General features: G+C 37.7%; 1 protein-coding gene across 5 annotated transcripts in view; it reads left to right on the top strand.

Moving 5' to 3' along the window:
- Positions 1–45: 45 nt before the first annotated feature.
- The window catches only part of Neto1 (neuropilin (NRP) and tolloid (TLL)-like 1), a 113,969-nt gene continuing 91,711 nt past the window's right edge, over positions 46–22,303 (top strand). For all 5 annotated transcript variants that reach the window (XM_013511373.1, XM_005373064.2, XM_005373063.2 and 2 more), the window contains exons 1-4: positions 46–344; positions 2,341–2,394; positions 2,641–2,778; positions 8,121–8,369. In XM_013511373.1, coding sequence (XP_013366827.1) covers positions 317–344; positions 2,341–2,394; positions 2,641–2,778; positions 8,121–8,369 — 469 coding nt within the window. In that variant the 5' untranslated portion in view covers positions 46–316. The remainder of the gene's footprint in view (positions 345–2,340; positions 2,395–2,640; positions 2,779–8,120; positions 8,370–22,303) is intronic.

Here is a 22,303-nt window from a genome sequence, read left to right as displayed (position 1 = left end):
AAGCCCGCGGAGAGGCTGCGGCCGGCGGCGGTGGCGGTCGGCGCCGTGTGTGATGCGCGCGTCGCGGCGGGGATGCTGGCTGCGCGGCAGTGAGCGAGCGCGAGCCAGGGGCGGAGGACGGACTAATTCGGATCTGGCTGCTGTGTGGGTTCGGATCTCTCTCTCTCCCGTCTCTCTGTCGCTTTCCCCCCTGTATTTTGTTCTTGGTTTGCATATTTAAAACCTCTGGACTCCTCCATCCGCTCCCCACCACTGAAGTCTTCCCTTCTCTAAATGGAATTAGTGGAGCTCGGAGCCTCTGGCGTAACGCACAGACATGATCCATGGACGCAGTCTGTTTCACAGTGAGTACCTTTCCCGCCCGCGCGCCGCGCCGCTCTCAGGGTGCCGGGCCCCGACCTCCCCAAACGCGCAGGGGAGAAGCCCGGCGCGCGCTCCAGCGGACCCCGCAGTCCCCGCGAGTCTGGGGCGATGTAAACTTTCTGTATTGCAGCATCTCAGAGCCAGGCGTGGGGGCGGCGCGCAGCGAGACGTCGCTCGACCTCAGAGCCAGCCGGGGAAAACAGTCTCTGTGTAGGCAGAGAGCTCTGAGTGGAGAGGACGGTGCACGTGCGGGCAGTCTGCGGCCGGAGGGAAGGCGCAGGTGGAAACAGAGGGAACAGGGTGGATACTTGGTGGGACAAAGATAAATCCGCCTTTTGCATGGATTTGCAGATCTTGGGGGCCCACACTCAGTCTTGCGGATAGAAGAAGTCACACCTGAGCCCAGGGCTTCTAAAGAGCAAGTGGCAGTCTCCACTTTCCCATGCCTGCTAGACCTGGAATTGTGACTGCCTGCTTCAGGGTGTGTGGCACAGAGTGCGGTGGAAGGCGGGCAGGTAGTGGAAGAAAACAGCACCAAAAGTCAGTCAGGACAAGGGAGTGGGAGAAAATGTGTGGTGGAAATCACATTTACAAGCAAGGATTAGTGTCCTAATTCTGTGCACGCAGTTGAGATCTGCTTTGCTGAAGAGTTAAACACAATACACCTTACATAGCACGATTCCATCAAAACAGGGAGAGCAGAGTAAACAAATGTGCACTCTGACGCTAGTGGATTCGTGCCTCTGTGAATGTCTGAGTCTCTGTGTGTAGAACTCTGGCAAGGTAAGGTGATGTTTTCTCTACTGATTGCTGCTTTGACACAGAGACACACATAAATACAATAACAGTAACCAGATTTTTAAATCTAAGAAGTAGATGGTCTGGCTAGAATACATATTAATATCACAGGCCAGAAAATTTCCCTGAAATAATATTTGGGCATAAATTTATAAGCTGTTAGACTAAGCCTTGGTTGAAATATTGAAATGATCATGAAATATACCCCCCTCCTCTCAGTTAAGTGGAACTATCAGAACATAGCCCTTTTATATAATTGGCTGCAAAATAAATAAAAAAGCAAGATAGAAGAGGAAAATTATGAATTCTGAATATTACATGACTTAACTACTTGGCTAGTTTTGGGTTTATACCATTGTGAGGTAAATCAAGAGTATAGAGAAATAAAAAGAAGTTCAAGTTACAATGGTATTTCAGATTTACTGGGAAATTACAGATCAGTCTCTGATCCTGAATAACTGACTCAGTAAAATGCTTCTAGAAACGACTTCTCTTGAAATAATCATCTGTTTCTGGATAGTACTAAACACTGAATCAAAGTTAGAAAAGATTAATTTCACAGCCTGGAAGTGCTGAGAGCAGGGTAGCTCAGGACATGTTTGTAAGCAAGTTTTTATACTGCTGCTTAATGCCTCCGATCCACACTAATCTGTTTTTCTCTGGTTCTTTCTCCCCAGCACCCTACAGGATTTGCCTGTTTATTTTTCTAAAATACAAGCGCATTGGCAGCATGTTGAGATCAATCATGGATTTCTTTCTCATTGTTTGTTTTTCCTTTTCCTCCTGTTACCTGATGCCCCTCTCTTTTCCTTTAGAGATGCTGGCAAAGCCTTTCCAGGAAGGGCAGTCTAATAACAGCACAGGTCTTGCAATCCCAGTGTAAGCTATGAGATATTAGTAGAATAGAATAATGGTACTTTTGGTTTTGAGGTCTGCATTTACCTTAGGAGTTTGGATCTCACTTGCTGTATACATGCACTTCTTCCTTACAGGACTCCTCAAGTTTTCTCTTGTACATTTTGAATTATTTTTGCAAGTTCTGAGTAAACTTGTAACAGTTAACAATCTGACGTTAATCTGCTTTGGTATCATTTATATCCTTAAATCTTATTATGCTTTTATAAGATTTGGTCCTTTCAGTGCATATTATCTCTTTCTAATTTTTCTTTTCTATTTCAGTTGTAGCAAGTATAATCATCCTCCATTTCTCTGGGGCAACCAAGAAAGGAACAGGTGTGTTTCTTTGGAAAAATGCTGGTGGAAGACTTCTAATTATCTTACATTTGCCTGTATTCCCATACTCTTAATGTTCCAGAATGTCTGAACATTTTATAGTGTGTATAATTGATTGGTTTTGACTAACAGAGCATTTCAAAATTAATTTACTAATGGATATTATAAGAATGTCCTCTCTATTTTTAGTGTTATAGAAAATTAGATGATTCTTTTAAAATTCACTTATTTATTTATATTTTACAGAGAAGCAAACTACATCAGAAACACAGAAATCAGTGCAGTGTGGAACTTGGACAAAACATGCAGATGGAGGAATCTTCACCTCTCCCAACTATCCTAGCAAGTACCCGCCTGACCGAGAGTGCATCTACATCATAGAAGGTAAGCAGGGGAAGAGTGTCAGATAGGGACACAGGCCAAAGCCCGTTTATCTCCATGCCGAGAATGAACACTATGCACATAGACGTTATAAAGAAGGTAGCGATCGCAAATATCTCTGAGGGGAGCAAATAATTGTAAAACCTGAAATCAGGCTAATCACTGAAATTATTAGTAATGGCTTATAAACAAGCATTTTGGGAAATAAAATCAAGTCAACATTTTAAGGGATTATTTTGTAGCTGTTGATTTACAGTTCTAAAGTAATGGAATGGTTATTACCTAAGGTGTAACAGTATGAAAAAGTAATATTTTTAGTAGTTTAACAATGACTAGCATAATCTATACATGTTATTTTTCTTTAATGTTATTAAAGCATGAAAACCAGTAATGCCAGAGAAGAACTGATAATCAATGTTTTATGAATATTAATCTCAATGAAGGTTACCTACCATCTCTTTTACTAAAAAGGAAATTATCGTATATTAAAGTCAAAGTTCTAATATATGATAGTTTCTTTTAACATTTTTTAACTTGAAGTATAAATATTGCTAAAAAATACAACTCATTTCTCAAAACATTCATAATTTCTTCCCCTGAAACACCTCTGCTAATTACAGCTTTTTAATAAATGTGAACATTTTTAGCAGTGTTGGAAACTTTCAATATTTTGCGTTAGTTTTAAATAGCCTGTAATTTACAACCTTTCCCCCATACATACACAGAAAAAGCTACCTTAATGATAAAGCTATGCGTGCTTGATATCCACTTAAAAACCAGGGACAAGTTCATTGGAGAGAACTTTCATAAGAGACTGAGTTTTTGTTCAACTGATTTTAAGAATTTCAATTGAGAAATGGTTCTTTTTCTCATTGCAATTTTTAAGACAAGAATATTTCCTCTCCACTTGTCATACTTATAGTAGAACTTTTAGCAAAGACACATCAAACTACAAGAAGGAAAACAGATAAACTCTGATATTAAAGAAAAAAGAAAAGAAAACTTGGTTTCTGTAGCTTTATTGATGAGAAGGAAATTGAAATAATGAAGGTCCTGCACTGAAATTAATTTTTTATCAAGTTAATATTACCTGTCTATCTATATATCACAATTAACGTGTGTTACAAATGTTATAAGACCATGTATTAAAAACTTTAATCATAGCAAATAGTTACTTTTGTTGGTCCTATTTTACTTATTAGGGAACTGAGACACAAGAAGGTTAATACCTTGCTTAAATTCACGTGACATAGTTTGTGTTTTAAAACCGCAATATTTTAAAACCCTAAATTACCATAAAAGAATAAAATCAATAGATTTTTTTTTACTTTAGAGATTAATTTAAAAATAAATTATATTTTCATTGTTATTGGCACTTGTAACTAAAAGTATTGATAACATTTTAATTTAATATTATGTACAAATTCTCATGGATTTGTAGTTATATCAAGGACAAAGCTAAAGTGAAATAAATAGAACCTCCTTTTACCATTACTCTTGATTTTACACTTGGTTTTGGGGGGATACTAAGGATAGAACCTAGGGGCTTTGCACTGAGCTACATCACTAGCCCCTTTTTTTAGTTTTTATTTTAAGACAAGGTCTATTTTAAGTTGCCCAGGCTGGATTCAAACTTGCAATCCTTGTGCCTCAGCTTCCCAGAGTGCTAAGATTACAGGTGTGAAGCAGCACTCCTGACCTTGTACCCTTTTTGAAACATTTTATACATTTATTTAACTCATATTGAGCAGCTACTCTTCTATGTACAGTTTAGAGAGCCTTGAACAAAACAGACTGCATACCTACAGTACTTATGATATGGCCTGGGGACTATGCCCCTTTCAGCAAACAATATAAAGGGACCTCAGAAGTAGCCCAAAATGGTTACATTGGAAAGACTAAATTGAAGACTGAGGAAGAGATGTTAGGTTTCAGTTTTGAAGAAAATTCAGGAAGTAATCATCTTCTATATAAAAGGTCAGAGATATGAAAGGTTGCATAAAGACTCCAACAGCCCCTTCATTAGTGGAAAGAGAAACAGCACAGGGGTACGTGGTTTCAGATGAAGGAGAATTTGTTATTCCATCTGTCACATCATGGACTCTAAGTAGTAGGCAATGGGGTGCCACTGAAATTATTTACGTAGAAAAATAGTAAGGTTAGGTTTTTGAGGAAGTAATGAAGGGAAAGGACATGAAGTAAGAAACCTTTGCCAAAGTCCAAGGAAATCATAGTAAAATCCTGAACTAAAGAAGCAGTGTTGATGATACAATGTGCAGCAATGTGAAATATTTAGAATGTGGGATATGGGATGATGGGAGAGAGAATAGAGAATCCCAGGACTATCATAATGGATTTTTGCTGGCTGCTTACTAAATGGAAATGCCACACCAGAGAAGAAACATAGGTAGAAAAAGAAAAGAAGGCTTAAAGTAGAACATTGTGTTCAGTTTTGGTATTCATGGAGACCTCTCATAAAGTGATGGAATACGAGTGATTTTAAGATAAACTTTCATCGATCCACTGGGAATGGCAGCAGGTCCCAGTGGAAAAAGTAAGGGCAGTGGGTGGTATTCGTGAACAGTGGGACTCATGCTTGACAGGCAGTACATTCCTTTGTCTTGTCTTTTTTTAATAATGAGGCAAATTGTACATCTTTGGCTTTAAAACAGGTAGCCTGTCCTGTAGAAGAAAAAGTAAATATAAAAGAAATGACAAAAAGGGACAAATCTCTTGGGGTTAGGCTGGCTGTGACAAAGTGTACAGGTCGAATCTCAGTCACATAAGAAACATGTGGACTGTCATGAACTTTTGGTGGTCTTAAAATGCCCTAAAATTGGAGGAAGTAAACTATATAAATGTACACAATTCAAGTGAGAGTTGAGCGTGCCTATAGTGTAGAACATGTCCAAGGATTCACAAATGGGTTGAGGATTTTCATAAAAGAACCTCAGGCTTGTTTTGTTTTGAAACCCAGGCAGCTCAGGGAAAAAGTTAATGTTTGAGGTAGCTGTGAATGGAATGCTTTGAATGTGGAGAAAACACAAATGAAAGGAATTGAAGCTAGAATACTTCAATAGTTTATTTGTGCCACCATCATGCACCGCTTAAATTTACAAAAAGAATTATATGGCATAGTTATTTTTTAAAAATTAATTTACTACCTCCTAAAATGCAGCTAGTAGACTTTTCATAACTCTGTGTATGTAGTCAACTTTAACATTCCAGACCAGAGAAAAACGGACTGTTTACATATAAGGTGTCCTACCAAAAGTCATAGTGCTAGCACTTTGTCAAAGGGGCACTGAGTGGTTTGTTTATGCATGTGGGACAGGACTTAAGTGACAATTAAAATGAAGGTAAGAGTAAATGAACTGGTGTGAGATGGGCATATATTTGCTAATAGGAGAAACTAGAGCCTATAGGCAAATATCTAAGTTCATTAGCATGGAACTGTCTTTGTTCCCTACCTTTTCCTAACCATAACTTCTACACTTCTAAAAGAATTACCCCACATTCGTAAATAGTTTATTTCTCCAAGAGATTTACTGTAGGGCTTATCAAAGAAGATGAATAAGCAGACATATTCTTTGGGCTAGAAATGCATGAAAATGGCATATTTAATGCTAAATCCAAAACATGTTCACTTGCTTTAGCATTTGCTTCTTTTAGATTAATACTTGGTTTTCTAGGCGATTCCATAGGATATGTTCAAATTTCTGGACTTCAAGTATTTAGTAGAAACTTTCTCAAATCTCTCACTATTTTGGATTCTATGTGTGCTGACCTTTGTAATATGCATTAGTTTATATACATTAATGTTAGATAAAATTACACCTAATTTTTCTTTTAAGTATTATAAATGTCTCTTTTCAATGCCCAATGAATAAGAAATATTGGTGGCGGTTGAAAATACTTCATAAAATAATCTTTCAACACAAACTGACATTTTACTGATTGATTTTTAATTTTATGCCTGAAAAGCAATAGGATTATATTTTATTCTATAAGTTTCTGATTCCCAAGTCTTCATATATTTCAATGCTATATAAACGTTTGACATCCATGCACAGAATGATTGAACTTTTAGGTCATCAAGGATGATATTTAATACGCATTTGAGAACTAGAAGATCATGGACAGAAACCATCAGAATGGCTGCCGACCGCATCCACAGCAGGCTGTGCTGTGCCAAGGCTGAAGTTGCAAGGCTTTGAAGGAGTTTAGTCCCTGAGGAGGGCCAAAGAGCAGGGAAGCATTCCAGTGTCTCAGAGCAACAGCTGGGAGCAACCTGGATAAACAAGCATGCACTGATATTTCCACAAATATTACAGCTCTTCTGGAAGATCTTGGCTGAATATCACAGAGTTTTATCTATTTTGGACTTATAACAATGGTAGAATGGGAGAACATAAGATGAGGTGGTCAAATGGTGGTTTCTATGGCCTGTGAGCCCATACAGCTCTTCCATGAGTTTTTAGAGAGCTATAAAAACATTTGTAAAGACAAGTTCATATAATTCACTCGAAAAGATTGTGGGATCCTCAGTCACAAATACTGTGCTGAGAAAAAAAAAAAATAAGTATGGGTTTTGCCTGTCACAAGCAGATGTGGAGAGGCCTTTCCCTTACACAAGATCTTCTTAAATAAAAAGGAGTTAAATTATGTGTATGCAGATATGGAAGAAAGTGAGAAAAATACATACCAGTCTGAAAGGAAGGATGTACTGTCTATGAAAACATGGCATGTTGAAGTGGTCTCACCCTGTGAGGTGACAGAATCCTGAAATCAGGATGTCAGTAAGGCTCTTAGAGGTCAAGGGTGTTGATCATTGTCCTGCAGCTGATAGACCCAGAAGAATAAACTGAGTGTGAGAGATTAGATTTGTGTTCTAGAAAAACTACTTTTGATGTCCTTATTGGGATCTTATCAGGACTCCTGACAGGAGCTACTTGAATGATTATGTAACTCTATGCTGAACAATTCTCAAGTGGTTTCTGACCTTATACCTGAGTATTTCAGCATACACTCTACCTTTTAAAGCTCTGTTTAGCAGCCTTTTGCAAAAATACTGTGATATGTTAATTTTGTTGTCGCTTCTACCAGAATATTTTTGTACTACTTTATCAATTTTAAGGACACAATCCCCTTTGCATTTTTGTGAAAACATTCTTTCAAACATTAAGCGGCAAGGATGATAAGTATCATCTCCATTTATTGTATTTCTTTGTGTGGCATCTTCAGAGTTTCAGAAAAGTGTACAGATAAAACCTGAAAAAGAATTTTAAAAGTTCATCTAAATATTAAAGAAATGGCCTTCAAAATGTAATCTTTCTTTTTCACAGCCGCCCCAAGACAGTGTATTGAACTTTACTTTGATGAAAAATACTCTATTGAACCATCTTGGGAGTGCAAATTTGATCACATTGAAGTTCGAGATGGACCTTTTGGCTTTTCTCCAATAATTGGGCGTTTTTGTGGGCAACAAAACCCACCTGTTATAAAATCCAGCGGACGATTTCTGTGGATTAAATTTTTTGCTGATGGAGAATTGGAGTCTATGGGATTTTCAGCTCGTTACAACTTCACACCTGGTGAGTAAGGCCATGTTTCAATTTTTTTCTTTATCTGTGTCTTTTTCTTTCTTAGTGTTCTATCTTCATAGGATAAAACATTTATCAAACATCATTATTTTTAAAAAGAATTTTCCTGATCTGCTTAAATAAGCAACTGCAGTGTTTCTCTTTACAATACATAAATTTTGAAAAGAAAAGAATTTCTCCTCAAAACTTAACCTCCATTACAGATAAAACATAGTGACTCAGAAGTCTAAATGGTCATCACAAGGCAATTAATAAATGGACTTCTATTATAATGAAGTGTGTAATTTGATACACCCCATCATAAAAAGTCTTGTTGGAGATAGGATAGCAATAAACTTGAAAAGGCAATTGTATCATAAAAAGATTCATTAAAATGATCTTTGTAGAACTTGAATAAAAAGATCATTTGTTCTGAAAATTTTCATTTTTAAAGCAAATAGATCCTATGATAATGTAGTCTAATTTCTTTTTGGAAATGTAAATTCATAGAATTTTAATGAAAGGAGAGGGACACCTGTGGCAGACAAATACCCATTTGGAAGGAAGTACAATTATAAGATTATATAGTCTATGTCAAATTTCTTTTTAACTTGTTAACATTAAAATCGGGGTCTTTGATACTGACTGACTTGCTTTACTAAAGGTTATCATTAAGCTAGGTGTGGTGGGACATGCATAAAACCCAGAATTTTAGGATGCTGCGTCAGGAGGAGTACAAGTTCTAGTCTAACCTAGCAACTTAGTAAGATCATATGTCAAAATAAGAAACAATAAAAGGTTAGATATGAAGCTCAGTGTGAAAGCCCTGTGTTCAACCTACAGTATAACCCTACACTCAAAGTTGTCATTAATTACAGTAAAAATTGTTTATCATATTTTGAACTGCAAGAGAACTACACATTCATTGAGATTTGATAAATTTGAAAACACATTTTAAGATAGAAAACAATTCAAAGTATATACAGTATATTATGTAAACATGATTAGATTTTTCTCCATTTATAGATGTTGTTACACTTAGGTTATAGTAAGTAATGAGAGACTTTGTCATACATATAAAATTTATTGCAGTTTCTAGTCCTTGTTATAGAGATAAAATCTGAGCATGGGTTTGTTACACAAAGAAGTGCAATTTTCAATATAATTATGAGATTCATAATGACTTTCGTTATATCATGGCATATGTTAAATAAATGAGATATTAACTGTATCATGTACTTCAGTTGATGCATTAGAAATGTTTTGTAATATTTCTATGGGATTGTGGCTTTCATTATTCTTTGCTGATACTGTATCAGTCATGTGTATCATAAGTATTTCACAGGGGAAACTAATTTGGTGTGTCCAAAAAGGCACAGAGGTTCATATTATAATATCTGTCAGATTATTAGCGCTAGAGTTGTAAATTATAAAGTATATATTTTTCTGTAACTGATAATTTTGGATAGACTGTGGACCTAAAGTTTTATTTCCCTAAGAGGCTTAGAGATCGTGAAGATAATGTCTAAGATTTACATCTGTGGGTTTATAGGATATGTGGGATCAATCGCAAGCAGCGTTATCCCTGACATAACATAAATGTGGCAGTCAGGTCTATGTGAGGGCTTCAGTGGCCATTCTGTGGCCTGGGCACTGCATTATTCTTTGTTCTTAATTTCACTGGAGTCACCAAACTTCACCTCTAATAGGAGGTTTTATTGCCAGGAAAACTGATTCAGGACCCCATGGACATGATTCCAAGAAATCAGAAGGAATTGAGCATAGGCAAAGGCTACTCATTGTACTTATAAATTTGAGGAAACATTTCAGGGGAGGCTAAATTTGGTGTGTGTGAGACAATAGGACCATGAGAAAGAGACCTGCAAAATTCCGTGGGGACAGAAGATGACACGTATGGCGTTAAAACCTCCAACCCCTTCCCTAAGGAAGCAGTGCTGAGGAAACCAGTGATTACTGGAATTGGAAGTGGGCAGGAGTCATGACAATTCAGACAGCATTTCAGGAAGCTGGGGTCAGTAGGCTTCCTGTCATTATGGCTTAGTGTTTATTTGGAAGCATGCTCCATGTGGTGACCTGGGGAGTTGGGAGGGGAAGAGTCCCTCACACCATGTGAATGAGCCACAGTATAAAGTATTGCTGAAGTCACCAGTCAACCCAGTAAACTCACGTTGAAATTGAAATCCTGCCCACCAGCTCAGAGGGCTGGATGCAGGACAGTGGGAGGACCACTCACTTTAAAGCCAGATGTGGCTTCCATGCTCAGTTTTGGTTTGTGGTTTGTCTTTACTTATTTTTGATTTTGTTTTGTTTTTCACTTGTATGCTGTAAATGTTGGACACAATCCATAGTGTTCTACCCTTCAATATTTTTAGTTTTAAAACAAAAGTGCTGTGGATCATCTCATAGAATTCTTTGAGAAAGTCAACCTATACATATTTATGAGTTTCTGGAGTGCCTGTAAGACCTCAATTATGAGTAGCTCTTCTTAAAAATTAACTGATTATGCATTCATCTTTTTTTGCATTGACGATTGAACCCAGAGCCTGGGCTCTGGACTACATCGTACTCCATTTTTAATTTTGTTTTTTTAATTTTATTTTGAGAAAAGGTGTTGCTAAGTCACTAAGTTGCCCAGGCTGGGCTCAGACTTACAATCATAGATTTTCACTGCCATGCTCAGCTTAATTATGCAGTCTTCAAAAGCAAAGGAGGCTTTTTTTTTTCCAGTACCGGGAATCGAACTCATGACCTTGCACTTGCCAGGCAGGCACTGTGCCACTGAGGTAAAGCCCCAGCCCCCAAAGGAGGCTTAATATAGGTTTTATGGTGGACAAGTGCTCTAGATTTTTTTTCTCAAACTATACCCTCCTTCCTCTGATGCTTTGGTACTGTGACAATAGGACCACAAGAAGAACTGCGAAACTTCCATGAGGGCTGGAGATGCCATTTATACATCATATCACTTCTTTTGCTAGATTTCTAAGTGGGGGTTATACTTATTTCTGATGATATTCATAAAATATTTGAAGGAAGAAATAGCAGGAAGAAAAGGTGGGCATTATTATTTGTAGAGCTTAGCACAGTCTAAAATGTGCACTTTAAACTGATAGTCTCAGAAACTTGATGGTAACACATTGACAGTACATCTATTTCTTAAGAATTAATCTCATCAGCAATGCAAACAAGATAAACATGCATATATATGTATATATTCATATACAAATGTGTGCATATATATATATAGCTTTTATATACATAGGTATATATATATATATATATACATGTGCACATATGCACATTTAAAAAAATTTAGAATCATGTACCTCAATTTTTCTGGCATGTAAATATATTTGTACAGCTATATTAGGATAAGAAGATTGCACCCAGAATGTATAACCCATACTTTGCAACTTAGTTTTATAATATTCATGCTTAGCAGAATTGAGCCATGGTTCTTGATGAGTGCTCTCTGTAGTATGGTTCAATTTTCCCAATGGTGCTTTAGGTCTCTGATGCCCACAAATTCATTCCTATTTCCAGGCTCCCTCACCCCTTTCTGTTTTGCCTTGCATGATAATTTTGCCAATTCTTATCTCTCAGATTATTTCTATTTTGTAATATTTAAGCGTTTGACTTTCTTTTCAAGTTTCAAAACTTTCCGGGGATGTAGCTCAGTGGCACAGCGCCTGCCTGGCAAGTGTAAGGTCCTGAGTTCCACTCCTGGTACCAAAACAAATTAGTTGGTGATGGTAGTGCATGATTATAAATCCTAACACACTTGGAGGCTGAGGCAGGAGGTTCACAAGTTCAAGTCCAGCCTGGGAAACTTGAGGAGATTCTGTCTCAAAATAAAATAAAGAAAGGGCTGAGAATGTAGATCAGTACAAAGGCACAGAGTTCAATCCGCAGTACTGGAAAAAATGCAGAGTCACTCTATCCCTGACCCCTTGCTATTCCTGGTGTGTGTGGTTCTGAATTCCCAGGGATATCTGGAGTCAGCCGACTGGAGGTCTTGTGCAATGGAAGGTAAGAAGGAAGCTAGAGAAACAGTCCGGAAGGCAGTGTTTCTGTTTCTCCCGACAGGGGAAACTGTGTCATCGCTGAGGTCTACAGTCTAATAGGATTAGAGTACTGGATTCCAAAGGACTGTGAGAGTGGGGAAAAACTGCTAGCTTGTGTTCTGGGGCAGTGATGGTGAACCGAAGTGTTTAGAACTTGCAGTGACCCAAGCGTCCCATGCAGCGTGCCTGCTGTAGGTTCTCCACCACTGTACCCGGGTCTTCAGCAGACATGGATAGGTCAGTGCACATCTGCATTCCAAGGACTCTGGGAGGATGAGGAAGGAAGATGGTAAATTCAAGCTCAGACTGGACAATTTAGTGATTCAATGAGACTTTGTTGCAGAATAAAAAACAGTTGGGGTTGTAGCTCAGTGTGGAGGTCTTGGGTTCAACTCCCAGTATGGCAAAAAGAAAAACAAAAACAAGTAGTGCAGAGCCCTGGGGGCAGCTCCCCAATGATCAACATGGGAAGAATGAATCTTCTTTCTCTTCTGTGAGGTCACCTTAACCGCACACTGTCACGGTGCCGAGAGGAGAGATAGGAGCAGAGTCAGTGGAAGTGTTAGAGTCACAGCATGGTAAATCTAGTAACCCACATACAACTCAGTAAAGACCGTCCAACACACACAAAGGTTCTCATTGTAATAGACCCACATTATTTTCTCATAGGAGATATATTTTCTTTAAAAAATATTTAAACCAAATCTATTATAGAAAAACAACTAGTTAGAAAGTATTTTACAAACACTGGAATAATATACACTAAGATCATAGACAGGAGATGGTGAGGAAGGGAATAAGATGATTTTTAGGGATTCAGGTGGGGACGTAGTAAACATTAAAACCCAATAATACTTGCTTTTTAAGGTGCCATATTTTTGGTATTATTTGTGTAAATAAAAATTTAAAAATTAAAGGTGGAAAATATACTTGATGATTTTGAGATGATTTTCAGAAAGGGAATACTGTTTCTCCATAGTCCATATATTTTGTTTTAGTTCAACCTAAGGATGCCTTTTGAGTGAATAACATTTTCCCAGAAGCAGCTGTCTTTTCCTGCAATTGTTTTTGCCAGGAGAAGGCATTGTCTGAGGTGGAACCCCACAGGGTGTGCTCTACCTCCCATCCCAGTGTCAAGACCCAGAGACTTATAATCAGGCTCAAGGAAACACCCAAGGAAGCTCTGTTCCTGGAGAAGGAACGCTTCTCAACCTCTTCAGCAACAACTATCTTTTGTTAGCCTTTTACTGCACTTTCTAATGAAGAGATTTTTTTGCCATTTACAGAAATAGAATGGAAAGTTTACAGAATCATCCACATTGGATGATTTTTTTTTTCTGTACTATATTTATAAAATGAAGTTACACACATCCTACTGGGGAAATGTAAGGATTATGTCTCAGAGTACCCAATAGGTGAGGATAAGTTAAACATTGGCATTGAAATGAGTAGAGCTGTTAAATACATTGGAATTATCTTGATACTTTGTGCTAAAATAGGAACTTTCATCTGCATAGCTCAAAGTCCTCTAGGGACATCCTGGCAATCTCACTCCTTCTCCACTGCACGCCCATTGACTTCAAAGGCACCAGGAGTCAACTGCAGTGTGCGGTTTCAGTAAAGCATTTTAGAGCATTTCTATGCATAGTAGATGAAATGTACTGTTTGTTTGAAACATTGTAATGGATTTAATCTTATTTCAGTTATTTAATGGGGTGTTTTTCCTCCTTGTGCCAGACATATGAAGGTATGTGTACTCAACAATTTTGAAAGTTTCTAAATTTTCTTAATTAGGTAGTTAATGTCCTGATATCTGTTCTGAGAAAAAAAGAAAAATATATCTTTATATTTTTAATTCCAAAAGATTAGTTTGAATTTTTCCCTAAAATATGAAAGCATAGATCTTTTAAAGACTAAGGTTGAAAAAAGGACTTTACTTTGTTTTTCATGTAGAAATAAAAGAGTGAATAAATATAGGTGACTCTGTATTTTTTTTAAGTGCTGATATTTACCCTGCAGACCCCAAAATATTCTCATTTCAGCTTCAAGAAGTTGTCAAGTAGAAAATATAGGGAGTGAAATATTTTTTCTCTTAAGTTACGTTTTTAATGAAATTAAAATCTTGAAGCAGAGCAGTAGTGAAACTATAAATGTGCAGTTGGTACCAAAGATACTCATGTGTGGGTGATTTGTTTTTGTCTTACTTTCATTCACCCAGCCCATGATTGGCTAAGATCCATATAGTGGAGGGCTTAAGCAAAGGGACTAGGAGAGAGAGACAGACAAAGAGGGATAGGGAGAGGGAGTGGGAGAGGGAGAGGACAAGGGAGAGGGAGGGAGAGGAAGGGAGAGGGAGAGGGAGGGAGAGGGAGGGAGAGAGAGACAGAGAAAAGAAGAAGGAGAAGGAGAAGGAAGAAGGTGGAGGAGAAGGAGAGGGAGAAGAAGAAGGAAGAAGAAGGTGGAGGAGGAGGGGAGGGAATATAGGAAAGGAAGGGAGAGGAGTGGAGAGGAGAGGAGAGGAGAAGAGGAGAGGAGAAGACAGGAGAGAAGAGAGGAGATGGGATGGGAGAGGAGAAGAGAGAGAAGGGAGAGAGAGGAGAGGAGAAAAGAGGAGAGGAGAGGAGGGGACAGAGGGGAGAGAGAGAGATGCTGTTTAGTCTGTGTGGGTGTTCAGGAGAAAAACTGGAAGTGGGAGAGAATTTCCAGGATTAGCTACCATCTGTGCAGAAAATATTGAATGCAATGGCAAAGGAATAGGAAAGTTGCTGAAAAGTTCTCTGTACTATAAAGGTGCTTGCTTCATTTTGTTTCCTGGAAAGGTGCAAGAAAATATTTAGATGTGCTTATACTGATTTCGTAGGTAATTGCCAGACTGCATGTTTTGAGTGTGGTACATCTAGATTTGGACCACATAGGGTCCCACATATACCTTCTATTACATAATAGAGCTTTTCCTTAGACTGGAAAGAGGCTTTGGAATTCATTTAATTCAGTTCTTTAACTTCAGAGATAAAGAAGCCAGAGATCTAGAGAGTTTGTTGCCTGGGTTCATGAACTCTGTGCAGATGCTATAGTGCTGCTTGGTTATCGGTTGTGTAACACCGTGCTGGTGCACATTCTACCAAGGGTTGAGATTATAACTTTAATTATATCACGTATTGCAAGGACTTTTATTACAGTTATATTTAAACAGTTTAATTAAGCAATAATACTGTGTCACTCATATTTCACCACTAACGTATATGAATTTAATGTCCACCTTTCACATAGTGTTAGAAATATCGTACAGCTTGCAATTACCAAAGGGACAATGATTTGTTCCAACCTCCCGCTACCTCTCTTATAAAATTCTGCCTTCTCAGCCAACGTGAGCCTGAGATACATGATTCATTTCCTGTTCTTCCCTAATCTCTGTTATTTCTGACGTGGCCTTTTGTGTGTGCAGTGTCTTCATGAGTTGAAACTTTTGGTTCACATGTGAATACTGAAAGGGAAAGCTGTGATTTCCTTCTACAAATCTACCAGCCATTTCCTTGCTCCCTAACAGAATGTCTATTTGGCTTTTTTCCCTGACACCTGTTACTTCTGGTTACCTCACACACTACCTCTTTCTCCAGGGCTTCAATATCCACCCATACCCCTCCAGAGTCCAGATTGAAAGAGAGAGATGGACACCTTCAGAGCTGGCATATTCAGCTGTTGTGGAGCAGAGCTACATGTAGATATGACAAAACTCAGTGATTTACAAAGTAGATCCCCTAGGGACTAATACAGAACATGCCTTCAACAATCATATGATTGCCTCTGCCTGCAGCCCCATCATTAAATAACCAGTATCCACTCTTCACTTAAGTTGCCCTAAAAAGAAATTACATTGTTTGCACAGATCATTTGCATAAGAGGATCACTGAAAAAACTTGAGCAAAAAACTCCCACTGCAATAATGCATACATCCTCTCAGGTTTTGGGGTGCATCTAATTCCATGGCTTCTTGCTGTAATCTCCCAGAAGCCTCTCATTAGCATTGAACTGATCCTTGCATATTCAAGAAATATACTTTCCAAATTATGAATGCTATGTATATTTTGCTTAAAAATACTCTCATCTTTTATTACTTTATGTATCTTCTAATAATTTGCAGATAAATTGAGGCTTCTTGTTAATTAACTTGTGTATAAAATAAACCAAGAAATTATCAGGAAAACAATTGAATTAAATGTCTTAACCAAAAATGTTTTCCTATTTTACAATTTATTTGCCTTTTAACTACCTAACTATAACTCATGTAAGCATCTTTACAGCAAGTACACAGAATAACTTGATTTCCACTAGTCTGCATTTACTGCTTACATTTATTCAACAAACATTTATTGATCTATGCTAACACTATGGAAGTATAGGATTGAAAGACTCTAGATTCTATGCAGTATGTTCAAAATTTTTTGGCACTTATATGTAGAAGACATAAAATACTCTCCTCAAATGCCCACATCCTGCTGCCCAGAATCTTTGTCTATGTTGTTAGACAGCAAAACAGTCGCAGATTATATTAAGGATGCTTATCAACTGATTTAATTTAGGGATTGTCTTAGCCACTTTACTCTTGCTGGGACAAAATACTCAATACTAACACATTAAAAGAGGATAGGTTTAATTTTGCTTTCCAGTCCACAGTGACAGGTGCCAAAACAGAACCGCATAACAGAGGAGACTGTTCTCCACAGGATGGACAGGAAGCAAGCAGAGAGCAAAAGGAGGAACTGGGAGGCAGGACAACCTTTCGCTAATGTCCTAGAAAGTTTAGAAGACCAGAGTATTCAGAGTTACAAAAGATTTTTTGAACTGAGTAAGTGCATGACTCAAAATATGGTCATCTCACCAGAAGCAAAAAGTAGATGCAGTATTTTCTAGGAAAGATCAGTGAACAAAACACATGGCTAAGGTAGTGAGTCTCATGATGTACATAAGAGACATACATGGTCTGGAGAAAGTTATATCACCAAAATGCTATCATCGTAAACTAAAGGAAACAGAAAGAGGATAAAATGAAAGAAGATAACTGCAACTGTCAAATTCCTATGGGAAAGAAATAAGATAGTGTACATTACTCAGATGTAAATGTGGCTAGCTTTCATGAAGAAGGTAGTCTAACCTTGAAGATACATTACCAGCCCAGAGTGTGGGCCAAGAGCCTAGAAAGCAGAATTAAGAACCACAGAAGTAATTCCCAGGCACTCAAACCATGTGGAATTTGTCAATAGGAATTTGTCGAAATTCTTACAGAATGATAGATTTCTTTCTTTTCTTTCCATTGTTTTCATTTTGGGGTAGGAATGTTTATATGTGCTATCCTATGCTTGCCCTACTGTTGTGTTTTTGGAACAGGTCATGTGTCATGAGTTTGAAAGTTCTGATGTGAAGCAAAATTGTGTCAGAATGGGTCCTATTCCAAAGCTCACCCAGGCTTGATTTAGATGACACAGATACTGAAGCGTAAAACTTTTGAGCTGATAAAATTTAGACTCTGAGCTGATGGTGTGAAACTTTCAGGTGCTTTGGAAGGGTTGAACATATTTACCGTGTGTGCTGGATATGTGTCTTGGTGGGTTGAGCTTCAACTCTGTAGGAAGAAGACTCACAAAGATGACCATATGCTAAAGTTGGAAACCTATGAATATGTTATGTCACAATTAAAGAGAAAGTAACATTGTTGTGGATAGAATTAATATTGCTAATCAGCTCACTTTAAGACAGGGATATTATCATAACTGATTATCATGATTGATTGATAAGTTCATTGCTTAAATGGTCTATTAAGAGATGTGGCCTAGTTCAAGGGCACAGGCCTTGGAGTCATGACCTTAAGGAGTTTATCTTGTGTCTGGTCCCATCCTTTGTGGTTCTTTCACTTTGGTTTTCACTCCCTTGTCTTCCTGGTCACCCTTAGAGAAGCAGCTGTGTTGTTCCCCATACCCTTCCATCATGATGTTCCGAGTCCTCTCAGGCTCACAGCAGGGGCAACAGCTGACCATGAACTGAAACCTCTGAAACCGTGAGCCAAAATTGTAATCCACAATGAACACTTCCTCCTCTAAATGGTTGTCAGTGATAGAAGACTAACAAAGAGATAATGCATTTGTGTTTCTTGAAGCATAGAACTTGTGATAATTTGTTGCAGGAACAAGAAAAGAGAAAAACAGCTCATATAGCAAGCAACTAAAATTTTTAAATATATTAGCATCTGGGACATGATATAGGAAGTAAACAAATGATATGAGAACTCATCTCTGGAATAGAGAGCATAATAATATGGATTGGTCAGCTCACACTTTAAAGATACTCCTGTCCCAAATTCAGGCTGGGCACTCATCCCAGCTGAACCCATCTACACACAAATTAATATTCTGTATCTAGATGTGTATGTGTGTATTTGTTTATTACATCATTTGATTTTATTGGAATTCCATCTTTATGCATAAGTATGGCTGAAACTGCAACAAAACAATTTGCAGTCCTTTGTAAAAATATGCATGGGATGGGGGTATTTTTGTTTGTGGAACTAATAACTATTGGTAGAATCTGGTGCTTTTGAAGTCGCTGCCTCTTTGTGGCATAGCTGCCTGATTCATTTGCTTCATAAGAGCTATGCTGTCTATTCCTGCTTGCTCAGTTGGCTAGCTTCCCACTGTTCCACAGCTATGCTGACTTGCTTGAAATTCTGTTTCAGTGTGTCCGTATGGCATTTTCTCTTTCCAGCTACATTTAGACACTGCAGTTCAACTAGAATACCCCAGGAAGTACAGAGTAATTATAATATAGTATGACTATTCACAATCAGCAGGGCATGTGCCCACAAAAGAACTATAGTTGACTTTTTAAAGTAAGAGGACATATGAGTCATAAATATGTCACTTCTGCTCTGTTCTCCATTGGTCATACCAAAATCAGAAGTGTTCTATTCCCTGGGAGCTTTTCTTCAGAAAGCTATACTTCAAAGCCCCAAGGAATTTCTGTAAGTGATTCAGAGGGAAAGTTTAATAGGTATGATACAGAAATCAGTACTACCATAAAACACCAGAACTCTGTCATGCTTGTCAGTAAAAGAATTATTTTTTTTATCTGACAAATTTGGCAAGCACACACATAGTATTTGTAGAATGGTCAGTGACGGGAATGATGAAGTCAGAAAGCACAGATGAGAGTTGCCATGACAATGACTGGTACCACCTGAAAGAGGTTCACTGAGCATAAGGATGAATTGGCATCACAGAGATCTGCAGTTGAAAAATAATTGGTTAATTCTTGGGAAAATTATTCTAGCTTTTTTGCATCTGAACATTGATTTTTTTTCATTATCATTTTCAAGTAATATTTATACCTCAATTTTACATGAAAGCAAAGGATTATTTAATTAATAAAGCTGTATGATTGTTTTCTGTTTACAGCTATGTTGTACCTTTGATGTCTTCTCCATCCTGTGCCTTCCACACTTATCCTCTTGAGCCCCTCAGGAGGGGCTGTATACCTTTCTGCCTGCCACCTCCTAACCAGGCCTCTCCCTCAACTCCTACTTGCTTCTGTTCTAGGCTTTGAATCTACATCACATCTCTTGACTGTGCCAGCACTTCTTTCTTTCTGGTCTGCTTCTACATTTTCTAGAATAAAATTCAGATACCATTTACATGTGAATATTTCTGAGCCCTCAACAAAGGGGAAAAGTAGCAATTATATGAATAAGCTAGCTATTTAGTTTTCTGTTCTAAATGCCAACGCTGACCTTTACATTCATTGTGCAAGACTTTTTTACTGTCTAACTTGAAGTAAAAATAGTTTTTATTTTAATAGATTTTATTCTAGATCACAAAACAACATGCCCCAAACCCCAACTTTCTGGTAAAATAAAATGGTTATAAAAATGTGGTTGGGTATGTTTTTATGGTTATCTGTGGGTAAAATTTCCTTCATGCCCATGAAGTGCCATGTTCCTCAACGTGAAGTACCACGTTCCTTACAGTTATTTTAACTTAAGTTTTATTACTTCATCAGGAAAAAGAATCACTAATCATTTGAGGCCATAGTTAACAACTTGTAGTCAACTAGAAAAATTTACTTTAGTTGTTATCTTAAAAATACTGAATGGTACTCGGTTCCTTTCAGATGATGTTGACAATGTGACCAATCATTGCTGTAGTTTCTATTTATAGGTTTCACTTTTTCATAGCTGTCTAAGTATGCAATTATACATGTAAAGCTCATGGTTTCATGAAATATTGAGCATGGACTATAATACCAGACTGAGTTCAAATTCTGGCTCAGAGACTTGGTGATTATGGGACCTTGGGCGGCAGAAATTTACTTCATCTCTCAAAGCTTTAGGTTTCTCATGAGGGCAGCATTCAACACACATGATTACAGATTTTGCTGCCCACAGATGTTGCCAAGTTACTGACATTCATTCCCTTTGGTCACATCAGATCACATCTAAACCTCTGGCTCATTGTCTCGTAGATTGTTTATGACAACAGGAAGTTATTAAGCACTTATTGATTCAGACACTGTTCTACATGATGATGAAGATGAAAATTACTGAGATGGAGCATCTAGTCTTGAGGATCATATAGTGTGTTTGGAAAAATAAATGCCTATGCCTAACTTAGTGACTGCTGTGGTGTGTAAGGAATATTGTCCACTCCTCAGGAAATGGAGCATTGCTCACCAGGGCAAAGAACCTGCACCTCAGTGACGCTTCCCATAGAGCCCTAACTGTGTCCTCAGATGGACGAGCTGTGCTCTTATGTGCACTCAGCCATGGCTCCATTATGCCCTTGGGAAGTGCATTACAATGAAATATGCTTTCTCACTATTGACATGAAGATTCTTAAAAGAAAGGATCTTTGGCTTACATCTTTAAATTTCCAGTGCCTCCTCAGCACACAGCAGCTGCTGGTACTTGATGAAGTCTATTTAAGTGGATAGTTAGATGAATCAATGAGTGAATAAGTGAATGGACAGATTTCAGTGATAAGGAAGGTATGGTGAGCGAGACGCGAGACATGAAAAGAGTCTCTAACGTGGATGCATCTCATCTGGAGAGTCGTTCTGTCACTAGAAGGAGAGACATTAAGACCAAAGCAACTATCTATTTCAGATGATTAAAGACTTTGTGAGAAATGCCAGTGATTCATGCATAACTTCAGAGGAAATGGTAAATATAGTAATGCTTTAAGTTCAGTACTGTTTGGGACTTTTATTCCAAGAGTAGAATTTATTAGAGTGTGGGTGATTGAGTAGAGAGACAATAAAACAACAGGAAAAATCACTGTTAAAATGTAATTAATATATGTAAGAAATAAAATGAATGGTTCTATTTCTTTTTCCTTATAAATTTAGCAAGTTACGTGTTGGCATTAGTTTTTCTTTGGGGATAAATGTGACTATAAGAACTAAAAGCTTTAATTTGAGAATCTGTAACACCATAGCAATAGAACAAATTTGGAGTCAGTAACATTTAGTGACAATTTAAGTATTCACGTTGAGAAAGAGAAGTAGGAATAGCTGATGATTCTATGACGTGCTATGTCAAAAATGTTCTTGAAGCACGAAATGATAGCAAAGGTTATATTTACTTTTAAAGATGTTAGAAAGACTTATCAATGAGATATCTTTTCTGACATGTTAAAAATTTACAGCCAAAGCAATCAAAAACAAAAACAGAAACAAAAACAAAAACAAAACAGTGGCCAACAAAAAAAAGGAAAGCATTAGAAAATTAAGTGCAAAATTCCAAGTAATTTCAAAATTCAAATATTAAAATAGGGGCTGGGGATTTAGCTCAGTGGCACAGTGCCTGCCTGGCAAGTGCGA

The sequence above is a fragment of the Chinchilla lanigera genome, unplaced genomic scaffold, assembly GCF_000276665.1.
Source record: "Chinchilla lanigera isolate Chin_1 unplaced genomic scaffold, ChiLan1.0 scaffold00001, whole genome shotgun sequence".
Classification (NCBI taxonomy): Eukaryota; Metazoa; Chordata; class Mammalia; order Rodentia; family Chinchillidae; genus Chinchilla; species Chinchilla lanigera.
The sequence above is the reverse complement of the archived record's forward strand: the minus strand, read 5'-3'. Positions and strand labels throughout refer to the sequence as shown.